The sequence below is a fragment of the Ambystoma mexicanum genome, chromosome 9, assembly GCF_040938575.1.
Source record: "Ambystoma mexicanum isolate Mex_15411 chromosome 9, UKY_AmexF1_1, whole genome shotgun sequence".
Taxonomy (NCBI): domain Eukaryota; kingdom Metazoa; phylum Chordata; class Amphibia; order Caudata; family Ambystomatidae; genus Ambystoma; species Ambystoma mexicanum.
Window position 1 is genome coordinate 611,881,204 of NC_090931.1, and position 22,875 is coordinate 611,904,078.

At 46.6% G+C, this 22,875-nt stretch overlaps 1 protein-coding gene across 11 annotated transcripts in view; it reads left to right on the forward strand.

The window, feature by feature from the left end:
- Positions 1–22,875, forward strand: part of GIT1 (GIT ArfGAP 1) — a 583,248-nt gene that overhangs the window by 492,883 nt on the left and 67,490 nt on the right. For 7 of the 11 annotated variants that reach the window (XM_069615265.1, XM_069615266.1, XM_069615270.1 and 4 more), the window contains one exon: positions 4,108–4,302. In XM_069615265.1, coding sequence (XP_069471366.1) covers positions 4,108–4,302 — 195 coding nt within the window. The remainder of the gene's footprint in view (positions 1–4,107; positions 4,303–22,875) is intronic. The other 4 variants (XM_069615268.1, XM_069615273.1, XM_069615275.1 and 1 more) reach the window with 1 other exon arrangement.

The following is a 22,875-nucleotide window of genomic DNA, read 5'->3' on the forward strand; positions in this document are numbered from 1 at the left end:
CTCCCCCTCCCCCCCCCGGAGATTAAACTTGCGCATGCTCCACTACCCCGACCTCGTTGAGCAGCTAGGGGAGGACACTGAGCGATTCTGGGAAGTTAACATAGCACAAGACTACAACGCCTGGGACTCGTTCAAGGCCCACATGAGGGGGCAATGCATCTCGGGCTGGGCACATAAACGCAAAACGTAGGGGAGTGGGGAGGAAGTAGCACGCTTAACTACTGAGTTAAACCGGGTCGAGAAAGACCATAAAAAGTCCAGAAACAAACTCCTTGGCCTCAATTGAATAAACTTTGCGCTAAAATTGGCCAGCTGACAGAGCCCAGAAGTCATACACCAGATGGTCCCAATCATACTATGCGGAAAATGAGAAGCCCCTCGGGTCAATGGCCCTGGCCCTAAAACAAAGACCAGCAGCTCAGACAATAACCTCCATTAAAGGCAAAGACAGAGGGATACTGGAAGGGGACACTCAGATCAACGCACGTTTCGCAGAATTCTATAAAGAACTATACACAGTACCAGACTCCTCTGTAAACGTACATATCGAGCAATTCTTCGACTCTATACAGATCCCCAAAATCCCCCCCGACCATAGAGCCACCCTGGAGGTTCAAATCGCGGCCGCAGAAATATCGAACTCTATAGCTGCACTATCAGCAGGGAAAGCGGCAGGGCCCGATGGGCTCCCTATCGATCTGTACAAAGAATTGGGGGAGGGAATAGCACCCCGCTTGGAGGAGGTCTTTGCGGAATGCATCCTCTTGCGGCAGACTTCCCCAATCCATGCCTGCTGTAAATATTAGTCTTCCATAAGGGACAGAGAGACCCAGAACTATGTGGCTCCTACAGGCCCATATCTCTAATAAACGGAGACGCTAAAATCCTTGCTAAATGCCTGGCTAAACGCATCGAAAAAAGCCTACCGAGCATCATACAGAAGGGCCAAACAGGTTTCATTCAAAATAAACACTCTAGTGATAACATCAGACGACTGCTCCACATTGTAGCAGGGGACAGGGACCCCGAAGACCTAATACTCGCAATAGACGCCGAAAAGGCCTTTGAAAATAAACTCCCATTGTACTTTGTCGGAGTCCTCCCAAGATACGGATTCCCCCCATAGGTAGTCCAATTGATAAAACTCCTGTATACGGGCCCCCCCACCGCCGCCGTAGTATCCAACAGAATTACCTCCCCAGCATTTGAATTACAATCAGGCACGCGCTAGGGGTGCCCACTTTTGCCTTTACTTTAGTCTCCAAAGAACTAATAGCTATCAAACTTCGGGCGGACAGAGGATGGGCAAGCATCGTTCGGGGGGGTCAGAGAGCACCGAGTGTCCCTCTATGCCGACGACATGCTCCTATACATCAGCAATGGCCCCACAGCTCTACCGCACATTCGGGAGCTCTTACTCGAGACAGGGCCTGTGGCAGGATACATAATCAATTGAAGCAAATCGGAAGTCATGCCATTGCGTCCAGACATCCCGTGGGACCCTGGAGGAGTTGCACCATTCTATTTGCAAAAGCACCACATAAAATACCTCTGCATCAACATCAGTGCTTCACTCGATAACATCAGAGACCTTAATTACCCCCAGAAAATAACCAGCCTATGTCAGGACCTTAAAAGATGGGATAGCCTGAACCTCTCACTGACTGGGAGGATAATCCCCCTGAAAATGAACTTGTTTCCCAAACTAACGTATGTCGCAATGATGATCCCACCCAGCCCCACACTTAAGTCCATGAAAGATCTGGATAAAGCAATTACCAAGTTTATTTAGAAGAGGAAGAAGGCGAGAATCTGGCTCAGTCCTGCAGGCCTCCAAGGCAAACGGGGGGCCTCGTGGCCCCATCTCTTAAGGCGTACTACCAAGCGGCACAACTATGCTGGGTTGAGCGCTGGCTAGACGCAGCAGATGACTCCAGCTGGAGAGCAATGGAGATCGATCTGATGAAGCCACTCAACCCAATGGCCACCCCCCCAGATAAGCTCCCATCCATTATTAAGAAACACCACATAATAGGACCCACAATCGCTCAGTGGCACAAACTCAGATCAGCCCAAGGGGTCCAAACTAAGCATGTGCCACTGTGGGCCAGCATCCGGGCTGTTAACCTACAGGGTGGAACACAAAATCCACCAAGACCACCATTGGGCCAACATAAGACTCATGGACATATATACGAGGGGGGTCTATACAGGCATTTCAGGACACACACATGCTACTCGGTCTGAGCGAAGGGGACTGGCTAATCTATCGCACGATCTGCACTACAATCCGCCATCATGCGGAGGGAAGGAAGGTGGACAGGATACATCCAACTGCACCCGACGGCTAGAGACCCCTGTGAGGTAAACCTGCTAAGTGGTAGGGACATATTGCACATCAACACCATGCCAGGATGGATAGATTCTCATGAGAGCAACTCACAGGTTGGGGGGAGGGGAGGGTGGGAGTTTGAAATGTATAGTTGTTGTAGATCTAGTAGGTTTAGGGACACAGTCAACAAGGGGTGGGGAGGATATCACAGAACCGAATGTATCCAAAGACTGAAGGACTCACTCAAAAGACAAACTTGATATTTACATCAAGATCGATAATCAAAATTGGGTTGATGCGTATATTGTGATCCAAACTGTTGACACCTTGTTTAATAAATGCCAATAAAAAGATGCTTTTTTAAAAAAAAAAGCATTACAATTCTATGCCTATTTCACGTAAATGACATGTACTTATGCCTTCATGTAAAAATACGAAGGTAATGACAACTAGATATTTCTACAAGAAATTACTCCAATCCTATTCTGAATTAATGCTCTTTAGGTTTAGAACATCTTATTTTTTTATCCAAAAGCTTTCTCTTCAGGCAAAAAGTATGTTCAATGGTCCTTCTTTGTGAGCAAATAAACTAGTCCATTTGTGTAGTACAATTGTCTTTCCATAAAGTGTATTGCTACTGATGATTTCAGTCAGTCAAAATGCTTTATTCACCAGTTTTGCCATTAGCATACAAACATTTTAAAGACATTGCTGCACAAATCTCACACCTTGAATCCAGGACAAAGCTAGCATTCAAATGTGCATAAGCGTACCATAAAATTCAGTTAATTGCATAATGCATAAAAATCAGTTACACGACAGACAAGTCTCCTAAATAATGGGGTGACATAGGAAAGTATGCAGGGAAAGTTGCAAAAAGAAAATCTTTCCTAACAGAGTGGCGTCTCACCCACTCCATGTGCCCCCGTGATCCATGATCCGAAACCACCATTGCCCCTGAATTGCTGTAGATGTATTAGTAAATACTGCAATTACTGAAAATGTATTTAAAGGCTTGTGCTGTCCACGTTTTACGATTTCCAGCTCCTTCCCCACCATCAACCAGCTTAATGTTTTAACTACTGCATCATGTCATTGAAAATATTTCTAGCAAATACAGCAATATGACTGCTTCAGCCATCAGTATGCCCATGGCACAGTTTCTTGACGAACAACATTTAAGTTTAGCAAAGAAATACAAAATATTTTCTTTTCTCCCTCACCTAACCTTTCTTGAAACAATTTCTCAATAGGCAATTGTCATATGAATATGGAGCAGATTATTACCACACACGATAAAAATAGGCAAACAAATAATGTCACTTTTCTGACATTCTATTTTTTATTTGTTCTTTTGTGACATGCTGAAGTATACCAAAGTTACTTCCAATCACCTATTCTATACTAGATCCATTGCATACCCTTTCTCTGACCATTGCCCCCCTGTAGACCTACATTCACATTTAGTAACTTTTTCTAGCCAGCAACTTTTTCCACTCCATTTGTTCCATTTATACATTTCGCTGTTATTTCATTGTTTACACTTTCAACGGAAATGGAGATTTGCAACTAAGATGATGATTTTTGAAGTGTTGGTTTGAAGAGAGAGGGCTCCGACATCACCAGGATGTGTTTCCACAACAGAAAATCTGTTCTTATTGTGAATGAAGATTCTCTATGTATGAAGGGGTGCTCCTTTCAATGAGTCTTCACTGCATGAGCTTTCTTTTCTTCTTCACCCTTATTTAAACTATATATTGTCTTCCCACTGACAGAGCATGGACTCCTCTGACCTCTCTGACAGCCCAATAACCCTGCAGGAGTACCTGGAGGTGAAAAAGGCCCTGGCCACGTCTGATGCCAAGGTGCAACAGCTGATGAAGGTGAACAATAACCTGAGTGAGGAGCTTCGGCGTCTGCAGCGGGAGGTCAGTGTCTCTCCTACCCCTCCCCACCGTCTGCCGAGGGAGGTCAGTCTTTCTGCTTGCCATAAGATGCAGGGTCTCTGTCCTGTCTGTTGTGCTAGTCTGTCTCTCCCTGTCCTGTCTCCCTCCTGGTCTCTTCTCCTCTGCCTCTTTATATTGTTATTAGAGCCTTGCCATTTTGCAGCTTTTGTTAGCTTAGTCTTGCTCTTTCTGTGCATATTACAAGAACTGCTTTCTACAGCATGCATATAGTTTCACTAGCCATGTGCCATAAAATTGAAGAACATCCCTATCTGCCACAGGATGTAATTTTCCCTCAGTTTGATGCACGTTTTGTAGCATAAATTATCTACTTAGAGTTCAATACTGTACATGCCACTATACTGTCAATAAAGTGGATGAGCCCCAGAATGAGCTAAACCTGTTCAAACAACTCTAGGGTGACCACTTGACTGTGTATGTAGCCTGACCTGATATTGAACATAGGCCAAGATTTTCCAATGTGAAACTATCATTGATTTACATACATGGCAGGAAAGCAATCTAACTGGATCCGGAAGTGTACATTGTTTTTCTCTCAAGCCTTAAAAATAGTAGATGTTTAAATGAATGTGTTTGTAATGACACTACTTATGACAGCATCTGACTGTCCACAATAGCCCTTTCAGTCTGCCTTCTAGCTACACAACTACAAGTCCAGCTATGTAACTTATTTTATCCCATCTGAATTGAATCCACCTTTTAGATTCCTCTGTTAGTAATTTAGTCCTAGCCAGTGATCAACAGTTCAGAGGAATTCATATTTGTTTTAAAAGAATCTCAGCTCAACCTGAAACTGGGTTCTCTTTGAGAGTGGGTGACATTGTATAGTTGATGATTTTTTTGTGATTCAGGGTATTAACCATGGTGAGATAATTTTCGGTGCATCTAGGCTTAAAGGTATTCAAATGATGGAGCTGTTTGGTATTCCAGTGTTTACATCACATACTGAGCACGCTTGAACAATTTGTGATAGAACGAAGTTAAAACTCAACAAGAGAAACTACAATGGCATTAAGGACCATATTCTTGAAGGGTGAAAGTCTCAACTCCTTTGAGGACTTCAAGGATCAGTAGGATACGTTGAAGTCCAATCGTGTTTTCATTGCAGGAAAGGTATTTGCGCTGTTTAAGGCATTGACTTTGAGTTTACTATCCCAGAACTAGAATGAAACAATACCTGCAGTGATGATCACCTGCGACATGATCAAAAACAGACTGCACTGCCAAGGTCAGAAAGGCTAAAAGGCCCTGAAGGCATGTCTTGTCGGGGATAAGCACTCCACACTGTGTGGTGCCAATGCTAAACCATTTGATGTCAAGAACTACCTGGCTACTGACAGGTAGCCCTTCAATGCTTGAACTTGAGCATCGGAAACTTTTGGCGGCAGAGTATATATTTCATTTAAACTTTATGGAGCTGTCATGAAGTCACTGATCTAGAAGTGGAATCCAGGACCCTTTAATGATTATTTGCAGCTAGTTTGGAAGATTATAAAATACCGTTCCGTTATGAGAGGCCTTGTGAGGCATTCACCATCAGATGCACGTATTGTGACCAATACACCTGTAGGCATCAGCTTCACACAATGTTTCTTTATCAAATGCCTCTTCACAAAAGTGGTTACTCTTTGAGATACTAGAACCTGCAACAGATGCAGCTTCAACACTGTTGTCAATGCTTGGCTATTTCAACAATCCAGCAAAGGACAGTATCCATATACTAGGCACAACCTGCCCATTGTCATCAAGGGCCGGCAAAGAAATGTTTGTCTTTGAGCTGAAAAGCTTGCAGTATGTCAAAGAACAGAAATCGATAGTCACTGTGGCATTGGCAAATCATATCGTCTTTAAGGTCAATGCACAAAGAGACAAAAGCAAGCACCTAGTATCTTGGGGAAAGAAGATCTCTGTCAACCTCCCTACTCTTTAGAACATCTAATGTTGTTCTGTTTAGACAAATGGGTGGGACAAAATAATGGTTTCTATTTTTTTAGGAAAGGTCTGCCAGCTAGCAGCTACTATTGAAGGTGAAAAAACGAATCGGCACTATAATGCATATAGGTAACAACACCACAATCAAACTTCCACAAGTGGTTGTCTGCATGAACCTTTGTGTTTGGGAATCCCAGGAATTAGACCCTAGGCATAAGAACATTTGATAAATGACATTCTAACTGATACATTCCTCCGCAGATTAATCTACTGAATAGCCTCCTGATGCAGAAGGCACCAGAAAATGTTCTCCCCAGACATCAGCTGATGGTACACTGCTCTGGGGAGGGCTTAATCAGGGCTCCTAGATGTCGACATGTACCAGATGTGTCATCACCAGCACATTTATACCTATAGCCACTAGAGCCATTTCTTCAGTTCTTTTTCCACTTCGACCCTAAGGAACAGCCTTTCTTATGCAGTCAGTCACTCGCTGTTTACTATGTATTTTTGAGTCATACTTTTAACCCTGTTGTAAGTGTCGCCACTCTGTCTGTGAAGGATCCACACTCAAACCTGTTTTGCTTAAGAAAAGATCATGCCACAGAGGAATGCAAATCCTGTCTGACTCACACTGAAGTCGGTTAGGGAGCGCAAGGCTATTCATGAGCTCTGCCAAATCCACCCCGAGTAATCTCCTCTAGGGACCTCTGAACAGACTTGCACAGCTGAGCTTGACTCGGTTTTGAAGTACCTGTGCCAGGTGTCAAAAGGTGTGGCAGAAAAATAATAGGACTCTTCCTCAGTGTGGACCGCATTACTAAATCTGTAGGAGCTGCTAAATTGTACCTTAACCCTCAAGCATCTCAGTTACGGCTAGATGCGAGTCATTCTGAAGAGAAAAAGGAAGCAGTTCAAATATTAAACAGGCTTATCTTATGTGGGATCTGAGGCCTGCATAAGAACCAGAAGAGTAAGCACAATCGCATGCATTTTCCTTAACCTCTCCTTGCAATAATCTCTGGCTGGCTTCCCCCCACTGTATTGATTTGCATATGCAACTTCTCTGCTAGTGCCTAGAGGAGAGTATTCTACAAGACCAGAAAAGTTGGGTAGGCATTATTCGCTACTAGGCTTGCTATCCATTAGCCTACCAGATTCTAATTACTAATTATATCTAAATAAACTATTGTATATTCTAGCAAAACCTTACCTCTAATGATAAACTACTACTAAAAAAGTTCTTTAGATTTTTGTGCAGAGATTCTTCTTCATTTAGTGTCCCTTGTTTTTGTCTGAGTCTTTCCTTGCACCTTCCATGTGTAACGCGTCACTAAAACCTTCAGTTTGTCGTCCTCCACAAACTTGCACACTGTAGACTCTACACAGAGGACACATTTACACCAATGGGAGACGCTACTAGATTCCGTCCTCCAGAACTAGTGAGATGTGTTAAGAAGGTACAACGCTGAAAATGTGCTTGCATCCACAGACCAGACTACTCAATTCTTACTGCCGCTGCTCACACTTGGCTGGCTGCTCCACTGCCTATATCATATGGAAACTGAGAACTGACAAATTGCAGCTATTGTTGGCACTGTTTCTTAAGCTGAGCACTCCGCATAGATTACCTTGGCCATGTGAAAGTTGTGCTAATGTTAATACCGAAAACAAGTGATTGCTAAATTGCCTCGCACCGAAACAATCAGTTTTGGCAGAACCACTGTTTTCGTTTGAGTATTTCCATAGGAGTCATGACAGAAGAGCACATTTCAGAAGCTGTGACATCTTTGGAGGGTGGGGGGAGACTAAGTTGATCAAAACCCTTCAGGTATGAGTCCCTTTATTGGTGTGGTAGTCAGGTTGGGCAGAAAAGCTTCTAGCTGGCCATTCTGATGCTTCCCTCTTTCAGTTGCAAAAAGACTTTCAAGACGCTAGAGATATAGATGTTTCTCTGTATTCAAAGATTGGGAGGAGCCCCATCTCTGTTCTAGGACCTACTTTTCAGTCATTCAGAGCTGCTGTGGCCAGATAAGTGGACATCGTTGATTTGGCTCTTACCCGAGACGAGGTTCCTACACACATAAACATCTTGCAAACCAAGATACCAACATTTCCTATACTACCCTCTTAATGGTGCTCTAACTGAGCAGTTACTACTTGCTTGCAACAGATGAGCATCCATGCCTACAAAGACCTTGCTCAAAGGTACAATTGGAGATGCCTCTTTTTTCACCTCTCGTACATCTCCTGAAAGATTTGTCATTGAGGCTGCAACAGAAGGAGCCTGAGTAACAGCTTTCCTGACACTACTACTCTAGTCATAAAAGCGTGATGCTAGGATTGTAGAGTGTTTGCTTCCAACAGCTTGGCATTAAGGTCCCCCAATGAGCAATGCTTGCTGGTATGTTCGTCCCAAGCCCTATATGATGGCACTGGATATAGCGGGAAATCATCTTCCAGTAGACATACTGGGGAACTTCTAACAACTGGACTTGTTCAGGATGGGAAACGCTCAGTGAGGAATATCCTGAAAACTGGACTTGGCAATACAGATGGTGTTGATGTTCTATGGGCATCCCTGCTAGTAGGTGCCATTCTTGGACAAAGACGGTTAACCCCATGATGTGCAGGCCAAGTTATTGATTATGCTATTCAATGGTAATTATTTATTTGTAACCAAAGCAAATGAGTCTGCAGAAATGTAAAGCATTCAGACAAGCTGCAACATCCTTAAGACCTTAAGCCCATCTATGGCTTTCTTGTGAGGAATGGATTGATTTAGACCTTATGACTTGCCACTTAACTAGCAAGGTTTTCTGCAGCAGTGACAACCTCGACAGCAGCAAAGAAAACGCCATGTCTGTCCTTCCTCTAGAGGCAGATGTGCTTGGAAGTAGAAAGGTTCCTCAGTGGTGCCTTCCAGCCAAGTGACCCATAACCTATTCTTTGTGTGCTTGAAGGACCAGGACCATCACAAGTCTCCCCATAGGGCCATCCCAAACTTCATCCTACTTTGTTTTGCCCCTTCCAAAGCCACTCCTGCTTTGGAGAAGGAACCATTGGAGCATGTTCCAGCATAGGAAGTTGATGGGTGTTCGCCCAACCAGTTTTGGATCTGAGACTCCTCAACATGCTCCTTCCAAAAGGCTGCTTCAAGAAGGTCACCTTGGTGCAGATCCTCTAGGCTTTAGAGCGGCATGATTGGCTTGCGTATTTGGATCCCCAGGGCACATACCTGTGTCCCTAATCATCCAGACACGGAAATACCTGTATTTTATGGTGGGAAGCACTTGCTACCAGTATTCACTGCTTCAATTTGGCCCCACCTAAACCCTTAGAGTATTCATGTCGGCCATGGCGGTGGTCCATCTACATAGTAGGAGAGTAAACATTCCCTACTTTGACAAAAGATTGAGGGCCAGATCTAAGAAGTAGTCCTCCCAGGGCATAGAGATATTGTATTCTCTGCTCCTCCGATTAGGCTGTGCCATCAGCCCAAAGTACTTGCTTTGACCCCATCTAAAGTCCAGCAGTCTGGGTAGTCCTGGATGTGATTTTACTCCATCTGAGAGAGTAAATACCATATAGACAACGTTAATCCTATCATTCCAACCAAACGGGGGACTCCCAGCTGGGTTTTGAGGATTCCGTGGCGCTCTGCATCTTCATAGTCTCATAAGCAAAATTGTCCATGCTATCGCTACAGGGGTCCTACTTCAATGTGAACGGGAGGAACATTATCTTGGTTCCCCCACAGGTCTTCCATTACCTGCTTTGGTGGGCATCCAGATCCATCATTGGGGGACCCCATTCCAAAGGCCATTGCTGGCAGTCTCCCTGGTCAGGACCCCTCGCTAATGGGGTAGGTAGCTTATGTGCAGCATCTTTCAGTGAGCGGTCCGTGGGAAGGCGGGAGAATTCCTTCTCCATGAACTTGCTGGGCAGTTCATCGGGCATTGCAATCGGCCTTGCAATCAGTCAGAGGTTCAACTGTCCACATCCACACAGAAAACACCACACCATACACTACATCATTAAGATGGGTCATGTGGGGGGTTGATCAATCTGTGCAAGTAGGCCATGTTCCTGTGGTTTTGGGTAATCAAGAAGGTTGGTGCGACACCTTCTCATCATGCCAGCAGTCTGACCACTCACCTCAGTCTGAGTCACCTCATGCGTCATGCAGTCAAATTTAATCAACAGGAATGGAGAGACTACATGTCAGTCTGTTAGCCAATCATCTACTTGTCATAAAGTGCCGGCACAATAATTAGAAGAGCTAAATATCATGTGTATTTTATGCAATTATGATGTACAATCTTAAAAAGATGTAATAAAGTGACTTGGTATGGCTAGTACCTCAAAAATGTCCCCCACTTTGTGAAAGAATGTATGGAAATCACCCACAACTGCACACAAATATATAACCAATAAATAGTAGTTTTGAATAAACTTTAGAACTCTGCCACTACACAGAGCTAGAGTTTTTATCATTGCCCGAGTCTGCTTGCTGATGTCATACCCAGAGTGCCTTGTCTGTGGCAAGTGAAGGGCACCAATTGCCAAGGGACCTACTGGGGATGTTCCTGTTACCTGGTAGAAGAGGCTGACTCTTCTCAGTAAGATCAAAGAGAAGCTTCCTAGCCTGGAACCAAAATGGATGTTGTGTATACACCCAGTCCAGACGCTAAAAGCAAATGCACACCAGGTCCTGACATACATGAGTCACTGCTCACCAAGCTGACAATATTATGACATCCACTGCTTGTGGCTGTGTAATTCTGTAATCTCAGTAGCCATCGCGTCATAACCAGACATGGCTTATATTTAGACATTAATAAATGCCACTAGGTTGCCTTGGTTATAGTTATATTTTGAATCGGGAGGTGCAGACAGTTAAAAAGCTACCTCTGCCTGTTGAAACTTTGTGTTCTAGCAGCTCTATACTGAAATATCCTTGACCTTTAAATCTGCTCTGCTCTCATTGCAGCGCAGCTGCTGCAGATATCTGAAGATGGTCTCGGCAAAGTACGTGTTTGCATTGTGTTGCAAGGAGAATTATGAAAGTGGGACCTGATTATCATAATTGCTGCATCATTTTATTAAGATCAAAGCTCAGGCTATCCTGCCCTCACCAGATGGCGTTCTGTCACAGGACGCCTTCTTAATAGTTATTACTTCAGCACCAGCAGGTCTTCACAAGATGCTGGCCCCAAAGGCCTCCCTAAGCATCAAGTCTAAGCAGAGCGGTTGGATAATCTGCTACAGTCTAGACAATGAGGGAGGTTCGGGGGGTGCGGGGGCACAATTTGCCAAGTCCTTGCCGTGAACAGTGTCTCTGATGGAGTAGCAAGAGCTGCAGTGCCATCAGTGCATTTACGAAAGAGACATTTTCAAGACACTATGGAGATACAGGCATTGGAGCTCCTAAACGTCTTTCCCAAATCATGATGGCATCTACTAACTATTTCACAAATTATTTAAAATCTCAAATTGCTGTGCCAGCGCACAGGGATGACTTTTGATTCACAGGTAAATCATTTCAACTTGCTCTACAGTTGGAAAAGGCCTTTCATATAAAGCTGCGCTCTCACCAGGGTAACCAGAACTTGTCTCATGAGGAGTGGTGTCTCAATTTTATCTTCTGCACAAGGATGTCCCCCAGAAATCCCTGCAAATAGAGTTGAGCGCATAGTACTGTCATGATTCCTGCCCCTCATGTCCCTAGCCCTCCAAGATGCCAGGCCACGATCACCAACATGGCCCTCAAGGGCCTCTCCATCCCTCCAAATACCCATTTGGAGTCAGACTTGGCGCTTGTGGCACCAGACTCACTCACTCCCATAGGATAACATTGGGAATTGGACTTGTAGTGCATTGATGGGGACAAGATGGATGCCCCCACATATTTCGGTTCCCAGAACTGCATGTGCAGTCTAGTCTTTTGGGTGTGGTTCAGCCCAGAGGCACCTTGGATACCCAGAGACTATTTAAGCCACACTCAGGCTGAGAAACATGCTTTGCGTTTTCTGCACCTGCAGCGTGACACTGTTTGGATCGGTCTCCAGTAGGCCTGCATCTTTCTTCTGCGCTCAGTTCCTACAAGAACACCGTTAGAACCAGCCTTACCTTGCAGCGCTTCTGCCCATCAGTCATCGCTCCTTCTGTTCTGCGGGCATCTTCGGCGGTGTCATGCCCATCCCGGCACGCCGCTTCCTAGGGAAAAGAACAGAAAAAAGGCATTAGTAAGCATTCTGCAAATCTTTGCTTATTTTTAAATACTGTACGAGCTTCAAACGCTGAATCCCAGCCGCTCTGGGGGAACTCTGTCTCCGGAACTTCTCATCCATCTGCAAGAGGGAAAAGACACTCCAGGTTAGCGTGGAAACATCTAGAGGCGCTGCATACCGCGCTTGCCCACCGCATTTGTTCTTCATAACCGGCATCCATGCTGAAAACGTCGCGGCACCTAAAAGACACAGAAAAAGAACTCGGTTCAATGCAAATATGAAAGGGGTGCATCGCGCTCTCACTCACCTTCAGCGCTACTCATCTCAGCAGTACGCCGCCATCCCCGGACGCCGGCCATCATCTAAGGAAGGAAAGGAACGAAGTTGGTGTAACGCTCACCTGGTTCCCTCGGAGGCGCGGGTCTTGGCTGGGCGGTGAAACCGTCTTCAAAGTTAGGCGTAGGGTCCGTTTGGCTCCCTGGTTTGGTCCCCTTCTCACCGAAAGCTTGACTTGGAGGGTGAGATGTCTACAAGTGGAAAAGATCAGGGGGTGTTAGTAGCTGGAAGGTTAGATGAAGTCTCTACACCCACTCTCTCCTCCCGTGGTACTCGGTTGCTAACTGTGCTCACCTTAAATAGGTGAATGCCGGGCTCTCCATCCTGCGTCTTGTGCAGGGGCTCTGGGTCCAGTTACTTCACTGGTTTTGGGATCAGCCTCTTGATTGCAGAGGGTAAGTAGAAAGCGATGCCGCCGTTAATTGCACGAGCGGATTTTGCATATATCAAGTCCTTAATGTCCTCTTTTAACGTCCCTTTCTTGCAGGGTTGGCTGAGAAGAAATGATGGCGAAAGAATGCCAAAGTTCGTGGAGGCACGTAAGTAGAAAGTCTGTGCAGGGCCTTTCAACGCACCTTAATGTCTCTCTCTTGCTTTCAGATGGAGAATGATGAAGGCGCCGGTGATGATGCCCAGGTTCGTACCGAGGCGCGAACAAGATGATGGAGAATATGAAGGCACGTAAGTAGAAAGTCTGTTCAAGGCCTTTAAACGCACCTTAATGTCTCTTTGCCTTGCAGGTAGCGGAGTGTGGTGCGAGCTGACTTTGGAGCGTACGTCGCAAAGGTAAGCCGTTCAGAAACAAAACGTTACTAACCAATGTTCTTTTGTCTTTGCAGGGCTCGATGGCGGAGAAAGGGTGCGGCGAATACCTTAAACGCTCCGGTGGATCGGGTAAGTTGAAGCGCTGACCTTGACTCTTCTAATCTGTGTTTTTGTTGTTGTGCAGAAACTGCTGAAGACTGAAGAATGGATCCTCATCAGGTAAATCCGGAGATTTCGCATTCACAGGAGCTGGAATGGAAGATTCCCTGGAGCTGACGCGGTGAGCGTCCTGCTGCTGATGCAGAATAACGCGAAGCACGTGGCACCAATCGGGTGTGGTTTAAATAGTGCACAGGAGTGCTTAGGCGTCTTCTTCCACAGCCTCGCCCAGGTAAAAAAAGAGTTCCAGTTTCCAGAAGAGTTCCAGTCCTAGGGAGTGGTTCCAGCCCCACCCAGAAGAAAAGTAGTTCCTGCCAGAGGAGGATGAAGACTTCATCCTGTTGGTAAGGAAGCAGCATGGTCTGCTGCAGGTAGGTCCACCCAAGCACTTCTGAATTTGCTATGAGCCCGGCGCTTCTTGTGCCGGGACCAGTCTCCACAATGAGCCTGGCACCACCGGTGCCAGGACAAGGCCCAAAAGGTCCCTAAAGGGACTTGCTGGCGTCTGCAATGAATGTTATGAGCCTGCTTCCAAGGGCGTTGGGCTTCACCTGACTCCTTGGAAGCAGTGGTCATGACAGTTGGAGAACTGTTCAAAAGACTCATTATACTTACCTGTCGGACTCTTGCCAGTGAAGTAACTAGGCAGCAACGAGCCCGCATCAATCAACGCGCCCCTGCGCTGAAGGCAGGACGGAGAGCACACTATCAAAGAAAACAAGGTGAGCTGTGGATCAAAGGGAAGGGTTGGACCCCGGGGAAGAAGGGGTTCAAGCGCACAGAGACAATAGGGATAACTCTACCAATCCTGTGTTTCAGGCCCAGTCTCCAGTAGAATAGCCTCCAGGGAAGGGTTCGAGGTCGTAAGAGGTCAGAACAGGCTGAGTGACGTCCCCGTGGATACCAGGTGAGCGTTACAAGTACCTGGTGTCTGGTCCAGGTTACAACCAAAGGCAGTAACTGAATGCTTGTCTGCCTACGACCTTGCATCAGCACCTATTGAATTCCAGACTCCCTGCCATTTTGAGTTGGGGAATGACCTTGGCTCCTGTATGGAAACATTGTTTTCAGGAAATTCTATAGAAGCATAGCCCAACCACCATCTAGCAGGACCTTCACTTGCCAACACCCCTTCCTTACCAATGACGCTAATGAGCAAAGCAGCCCCGAACTTGTGGGTTACCACCCTTCCTTGTAGCCTGTGTAACTAGACAAGCATGAAGGCTCTCTGAATTTCAGACCCCATCAATTTCTTCTTTTTTACAATTCTCTATGGAGAAGGTCATTATTCGAGACAACTCTTTTCTTCCTAAAGGTGTCTCGGGAATCCACCGTCAGCAAACAAATTCATCTTCCTTGGTTTTTTTCTACCTCTGCACTCCTCTAAAGCAGAGGAAAGATTTCAGACTATGCTACAGGAGGGCCGTGACAATTTATAATGAACGCTGACCAGTTGTTTCAACTTGCTGACTAGTTGCATCTGCTGCCCAACAAACTTCTGCCTTGCAGAGAGATTCCCCTATTGTAGACGTCTGTCAGGCTGTGACATTAGCTTCACTCTATACTTTTGCCAAACATTACTTTTTGAGTTCCCTAGCATGAGACCATGCTAGAGTGGGCAGATCAGTCTTGCAAAATGTCTGTCCTTTCCCTAGCTCCTTTTTTTTCTGACCACAGCTTTGGGAGCGTTTCAAATGATTAGGAATCTATGGGAGGAATGTATCTGTTAAAAGAACACATTACTTACCCCTGGTAATGTTATTTCTGATGGATACAATTATTTCCGCCTTTCCCTTTTATTGAATATTCTACTATGACATTTATAGCGCGCCTATACACAAGTGTTTCAAGGGGTGACGAGGAAAGGGGGGGTGGGGACAAATGGAGGTCAAGACAACGATCTTACTAGGCCAAGTGACATTGAGATCACGCATGTGCAGGGGAGATGGAAGGGGAAAAGTGCCAGGGGAAGGGAAGGAGGAGTAAGTGCAGGACATAGGATCAAGACATTGAAAAACCAGAAGTGCAGCCAGGAGGTGGCAGTGCAGGTGTTAAGGGCAGACAACAAGTGTTAGATAAGTGCAAGTAGGGGGGGGTGTAGGGTTGCAGATACAGCCCCAAATGCAGGGTTGCCAGGAGGCAGTGCAGTGTGCAACGTGCAACTGGGAGGGCTGGGACCTGGGCCCATGATTCAGAATTTAGCCAGGTAACTAGTGCAGTATCAGACAGAAGATCAACAGGGAAGAGGAAGGGAGAAGGCAGAAGAAAAGAGGAAAGTCTTGAGCTGCTCCCGGAACCGGAGATGGTTCTGCTGAAGTTTCAGAGCGGCAGGGAGGCTGTTCCAGAGGGAGGCGTCAGCTGAAGAGGGAGATCTGCCCCCAACTCGTTGCTTGGAAAAGCGACTGACCCTCAAGGAGTTGGAGGAGCGAAGTGCTCCAGTAGGAAGATACTTCTGAAGAGAAAGCTGGAGATATTTTGGTCCCAGGCCGCAGAAGGCATTGTGGACAATGCAAAGGGTCTTGAACTTGATACTTGCAGCCACTGGGAGCCAATGGAGAGATTTCAGTGCTGGAGAGATACAATCCCTGGGCTTGAGGTCAAGGACAAGTCTCAGTCCTGTTCTGGATGAGTTGCATAGGACGTAGAGTGGAGTCGAGCAGATTTAAAGGGGCTCTTAAGTAGTCAAGCCTAGAGAGAACCAGAGCTCTGGGGACATTGAACTTCTGGAGGGAACGAGAGGAGCAGAACAATAACTTTGAGGAGGTGCAATTGGTAATTTGACTTCTTAGAGACGTCAGAAATGTGAGGAGAGAATGAGTGTGTGGAGTCTAAGATACCCCTGAGGTTCTTAGCCTCACAGGTGGGAGGAAGAAGAGGGCCAAGGGAGGCCGGCCAGAGAGTGGCGGGAAAGAGGGGTTGAGGTGTGCCGATTAGGAGGATCTCTGTTTTATGGGCATTTAGGTAGAGATCATTGGCGGTGCATCACTCCTAGATTACAGGCAGAGAACCTGGGATGAGAGAAGAGGCAGCAGAGGGGAGCCTGAAAACGAGCTGGGTGTCATCCGCATAACACTGGAAGTTGGAGCAGAGAGCAGCAATGCGGTGGGTGAGAGATGCCAGGTATTGGTTGAACAACCAGGGAGAAAGGTTATACCCCGGTGAACACCACAGGTGGTGAAAGAGATAGAGGAGAGGAAGGACCCAATCTGGACCTGGGAGGGTCGGTCAGAGAGGAAAGGAGTAAGCCAGGCCAGAGCCCAATCCGTAATACCCAGGTTATCATGGAGCCAGTTGAGCAGGATGGCATGGTTGACCGTGTCAAAGGCAGAAGAGAGATAAAGTACGATGAGGACAGAGGGTGGATTAGAATCGAGGTTCGAGAGCAGGTCTTCACTGATGTTCATGAGAGCACTTTCCATGCTTCTGGCTGCTCTGAAGCCCGACTGATGGTCAGGGAGACAACCAACAGATTCAGTGTGAAGATTAAGCTGGGAGATGGCCAGTTCTTCCAGGAGTTTGCCCAGGAAACGAGTGATACAGATCAGGTGATTATTAGCCGGAAGGGAGGGGTCGACTGAGAGTTTCTTGAGAAGAGGGTGCACAAGAGTGCTTGAGAGGGAGGGGAAGGTTCCACAGACGAAATGATTGCAGAAGTCGGACAAGGTTGGAGCGAGGGGGTAAATTTGGTCCTTGATGGTTTTAGAAGAACATGGAAGAACCTGTTTAGATGAGGTTTTCATAGATCAGACTTGTCTAGAAACCTCATCCCGGGAGAAGAGAGGAAAGGCAGAGAAGGGAGGGGGGTGGCCGCAGGGGGGGGGGGGGGGGGCAGGGGAAGAAGAGAGAGTGGAGGTAGAAGCAGGAGAAGCCAAGAGGGTGGACAAGATTTCCTCGGTTTTAGAGTTGAAGTGAGAAGCCAGGGCCGTACAGAGGGCCTGGGAAGGGACAGGAGAGGTAGAGACTGCAGCAGGATTCGCCAGCTCCTTGCAGATTTTAAAGAGTTTGGCCGAGTTGTTAGATGCCGCAGAAACGCAGGCTTGGATGCGAGCTCTTAGTGAGAACAGAGTCGGTATTGCTTTTGCAGCAGGCGGCAAGGCAGTTTGTCAGAGGCTGTACAAGATGCCAACCATTTCCTCTCAGCTATCCTACACTTGCATTTAAGGGTGACGAGGTCTGAGTCATACCAGAAATTGCACTTGATTTTAGGCTTTATGCGGATCCTGATGACCAGGGCAAGTACATTGAGAGTATCATAGATAGCAGAGTGGAGCATGGAAAGGGCTGTGTCACATTGTGAGTCAGCCAGAGGAGTAGGAGGGTGGGGGAGCGGAGAAAGATGTGGCGAAAGCCTCAACTGACACTCTTCATGGGTCGAATGACTGAGCAGGTGGATGGCAATGTGGGGGTAGGCTTGGCCTGAGGGGTAGAGAGAGAGAGATGAGGAGAAAGTGGTCACTCCAGGAGAGAGGAGTGGCGAGAGGGTTAGAGAGGGGAGGTCTGAGGCGATCAGAACATCAAGAGTGTGCCCTGCAGATTGAGTCGGGCCAGAGGGAAGAATAGAGATAATGTTGCAAAGGTCGCGAAAGAGTCCTGTGGCGCGACAATGAGCATCAAAGTGGATGTTGAAATCTCCAAGGAGGAGGAGTTGTGTCGTTGAGGCCAGGAGGGAGAAAGAGAGGTCCGCCCACTCAGCAGAAGGTGATCTGCCCAGGTGATCTAGATAATAGCCACTGTGAGAGAGTTGCCAGGAGTTGGAGGTAGAGAGGGAGGTAGAGAGGGAGGTAGAGAGGGAGGGAGACAGACACACACACACACACCAGGCATTCAAAGGAGGAAAGGAGGAGTAGGCTTGCATAGGAATGATAGAGGCAGGAATCCACTCCGGGAAGTTCAAGGCTACACGCCCAGCGGAACGGTTGGATCTGGGCATGCAAAAGATCTTGTAGCCATCGGGAAGGAGAGTATCAAAGCTTGTGACAGAGCTGGCAGTAAACCATATCTCGTGAGCCAGAGGATATCAAGGTCAAGTTCTTCCCGGGGACGGCAGGTGTCAGGAGTCTTTGACAGCTGAGCAAGAGTTAAGAGTGGTGAGGTGTAGAAGGTTGCCATCCTTGAAAGACTTCTGGGGAGGGGTACAAATCAGAGGTACTCCCTGCGGAGGTGTAGAAGGAGCCAGGGGGAGAGCAGAGGGTGGAGGCAAGGAAGTGAAGAGGTGAGAGAAGAGACACCGGGAGAGGAAGGGAAATTGTTATGGCACGAGAGGTGTCTATCAAAGAGGAGAAGTTTGGACTGAGGGCCTTGGACCAAGAAGGTGTCATTAAGGTAAACAATGATGACCTTACAGGAGTGGAAGGAAGCCAGGAAGGTCTCCCATCGTGTGCCACCATTAATGGAAGAGGAAGAGAAAGGAGAGCACACAGAGACCACATGAAGTATCCATAGGTCTGGTGAAGGAACGACAGAGGATGTCTGTGAGGGTCTGTCTGGAGGAAGCGCTGGTGTAGATATCAGTGATAGGGAGGCCTGGGTTGGAGACCAGGATATCCTTTTTGAACTTCTTCCTATCGGATATAGTGAGAAGGGTAGGATAGTTGATGGAGAAACAGTCCGTGAAGATAGGATAAACAGAGCACCATAGGAGATGTGGGGGAGAAGGGAGATGAGAGGGGGGGAGGGGAATGAGAGAAGAGCGGAGGGGGGTGGAGACACTAGGGGAGAACAGAGAGCAAGCAGGAGAGACGGAACAGGACAGGAACAGCAAGACAGAATGAAAACCCAATACAGCCACTGGGCACAGCCAAGTTCAATTTCAGCAGGACAGAATGAAAACGCAATGCAGCCACAGGGCACAGCTAGAAGTAATTAGAGTGGGAGTCCAGATGAGACGGAGAGAGGGAAGGAAAGTCAGAGGTATACGAAGCGCTTTTAGTAGAGGCGACTAACCCACAGGGAAGTGAAGTAAGTGTCACAATGTCTTCAGTGGGCTCTGAGAGAGTGCAGGAATACATCAGCCACCATGCGTTAATGTGGGGTGCAGGGGTGGACTGCCAGACCCGTCCGGGCAGGGAGCAGACAGGGCCTTCGATGTGGGCCTTAGATTACATGGCCCAGCTCCCACCTCCCGGTTCTTGCAATTGGCTAAAAAGAATGTAGCCAGCCAATGGGAGTGGGAGCAGGCTCAGGCCAGGCACACCATCAGTGGTACTGCAGGTAGGATGGCCGTGTTAGCAGGGCTATACAGCTGCGGTGAGTAGCATCAAAGCAGGCATCTTCAATTAGAAAAAAAAATGTGGAAGCAACTTAACAGATCGCTTCTGTCCGTGGTGTTCCCCCAAATATACTGAAAAGGTAGAAAGGACTTGGTGGAGTGCAACGCCCATATTCAGTGGTGGGGCTTACTAGACAGGTGGCCACAGATAACTAGGCCAGGGATGCTGAGATGGTTTCCGGAGCACACGAATAGCTGATCCTCCTCACACTGCACAGGGAATCAAGATATTCATAGTCTTTCTCACAGTGATTCTCATGTTTTGACAGATGTAAGGAAGTGTACAACTAGGTTGTGGACAGAGCAGTGCTACAGGATTCTCCAAGAAGCTGCAAGGTTTCACTCCTTTCATCACAGCACTCCAGTCAAGGGAGGCGTTAGGATTGACCATACTCCACATGTTGGCAAAACATTATTGCACACATTGGTGATGAAGACATGCGTTGTAAGGTACTGCCAAGCCCTTCCAGTTAACGTTCCAACTCTTTATGTATCAGAATAATAAATGGCTTATTGCGTATCTTTCATTTATTTCCAATGGTAGATGCCATACTGAAACTTATAATGAATCTAAGACCACTGAACAATTACATTTGTGAAAAAAACGAATCCATAATGCTCACACTGTAAGGCCATACCATCCCCAGATTAAGAGTGGACCATAAATGGAAAAGATGCATACTTCCCATCTATCCTTGTTACAGATGAGATCTCTGCTGGTATCTCTGAAACGTACTGTCATTGGCATTATTTGCCACCCTGTGATCCCCAAATGCCTACTTTTACAAACCCCTTTGAAAAAAGGCCATGCTCGTATACCTTTGACTAGACTTTTGGCTAGTTTGAGGCTCCTGATCCTATACAGACTCTATTTTGTCAGCAAATGATGAGGAACATAAGCACGTCTGGGAGCAGAACCTGGAAGAAGCAAAGCCCAGTTGAAAGTGGCACCTCCCACCCATGATAAAATGGCTGGTAAATGTTTGATTGGGTCCACCCCTGTGAATCGTAAAAGATTACACAAAGTCCCCAAAAGGTGGTTCTTAAACCAAGGGTCTGCATCCTTATGCCTTCACACCTAGAGAGAAATCCTGAAGTACAGCAGCGAGCCCAAAGACGATTTGTGTGGAAGACTACTTGGTCCCTGCACCCTTTCAAGGCTAGCTGATTGTATTACTCTACCAGGTTCCTGTCTGCAGACACCAGATTTCTACTGACAAGGGGAAACAAGCCCTTCCCCTAATCCCGTGTGCAGTTGGTTTGAAATCCTAAAAGATCCTGTTCTACTATGAAAGCTTGGCTGTCTCGTTCCAGTGCAGACCAGACATGAAGATGCAGAAACACTGCTAACTGACGGAGCCCCACAGCCTGTGGTTACAATTTGAAAGCAACATCAAAGCAATAAGCTAAGAGTAGCATTGGTACTCTGGGGAGTCCCTCCCTTACCTGAACTGCCTCCGCTGGAAACAGTCTGCGCCTCATGGTACAGGCCGGTATGTCCCATCAACAAACCGAAAAGTTGCATTGAATCCCACCTCAATCCGTTTATCTGCTCACAAACATAGCAGCTCTACCAGTGGCCCTGTAGAATCTCAAATTGCTTGAAGGTCACCTTTGATGCCACTGAACTAGTCATTGCACAACCGTTGATCCCTCCCACAGTTGAACTTCAACATTATGAGAACCCAAAGTGTTGGCTACCAGCAGTCAGAAACAGCAACATATTTCAAACTGGGCAGTTAAGAGCGCCTTTGGAAAGGCATCCAAGTGTTTCCAAGTCAGATCCTATTTTAAACATTGAGCCCTATGCGTTGGGTAGTAAGCCACATCCGGCCAGTATCCCACAAAGCTAATTAGAAGCAGGTACAACTCTTGTATTTTTCATAGCAATGAATGCATTCTGGGGTGAGTAGACCCAGGTCCTGAGGTCCTGTTAACTTAGATGGGTGATGACGCAACCTATACTACTAACTAAGCAAGATGGAATTCAGTTAAGACACCTTTTCGAAATGGCTCATAATGCATTGGTGCCATACTGTGCCTAACAAAATACTTAAAGAATGCCATAACGACCTGGTGCAACATTTATATTTCAAGAACTAACCGTGTGCACCTTCAAGGAATGTTTTTGCAATAATACCTGCTCCGTTTTGGGAGCAGAATATTTGTTAAGCTTCTGAATCTACATTTAAGACGATGTACTGCTGTAAAAACCAAACCCTTTTCATGGGAAGTGGCACCTGTCTAGCAGTAATGTGAGCATGTAAATTACAATTGTGTATAAGATAACTTCGAGGGGATTGTGTCCTCCGACGTATTCCACATCTATGACAGGTAATGACCACAGCTGTGCTGCAGCTGCAGCACATCTGTGGTCATTACCTGTCATAGATGTGGAATACGTCGGAGGAACATCCCATTGAAAGAACGTTACCAGATAGGGCAAGTAACTAGTTCTTTTCAGACATTTAAAGATGTAACTAAGGTAGTACTGCACTCGCGTCTTTTTATTTCTGTCCGAGGTCTTTTCCGACTTTCACATCCGTTAAATGATTGATCTAGTGTTCTTTCAAAGACTGCATCCACCGTCTGTTTACGCACTTAATGCCAGACCGTTAACATAATAAATTCACCGGGCTGCTGATTCAGAGGCAGTGGTTGAGAGTTTTCAACCTTCGAGCCCACAGCCAGAAAAACAGCACTTTAGTAGGCAATCTTTTTCGAGGTGGATTGTTGCAGGCAGTCCCTTCTGTTATTACTTGGCTAACACAGTTGCAGTTAGGCCAAGAGCACATTCTACAGTAGGAATGGGAGCTAAGGCTGTATTCATCGGTTTCGTTCTCGGCAGGATCCCCTTAATTTACATAGATTGACATGGGTGAG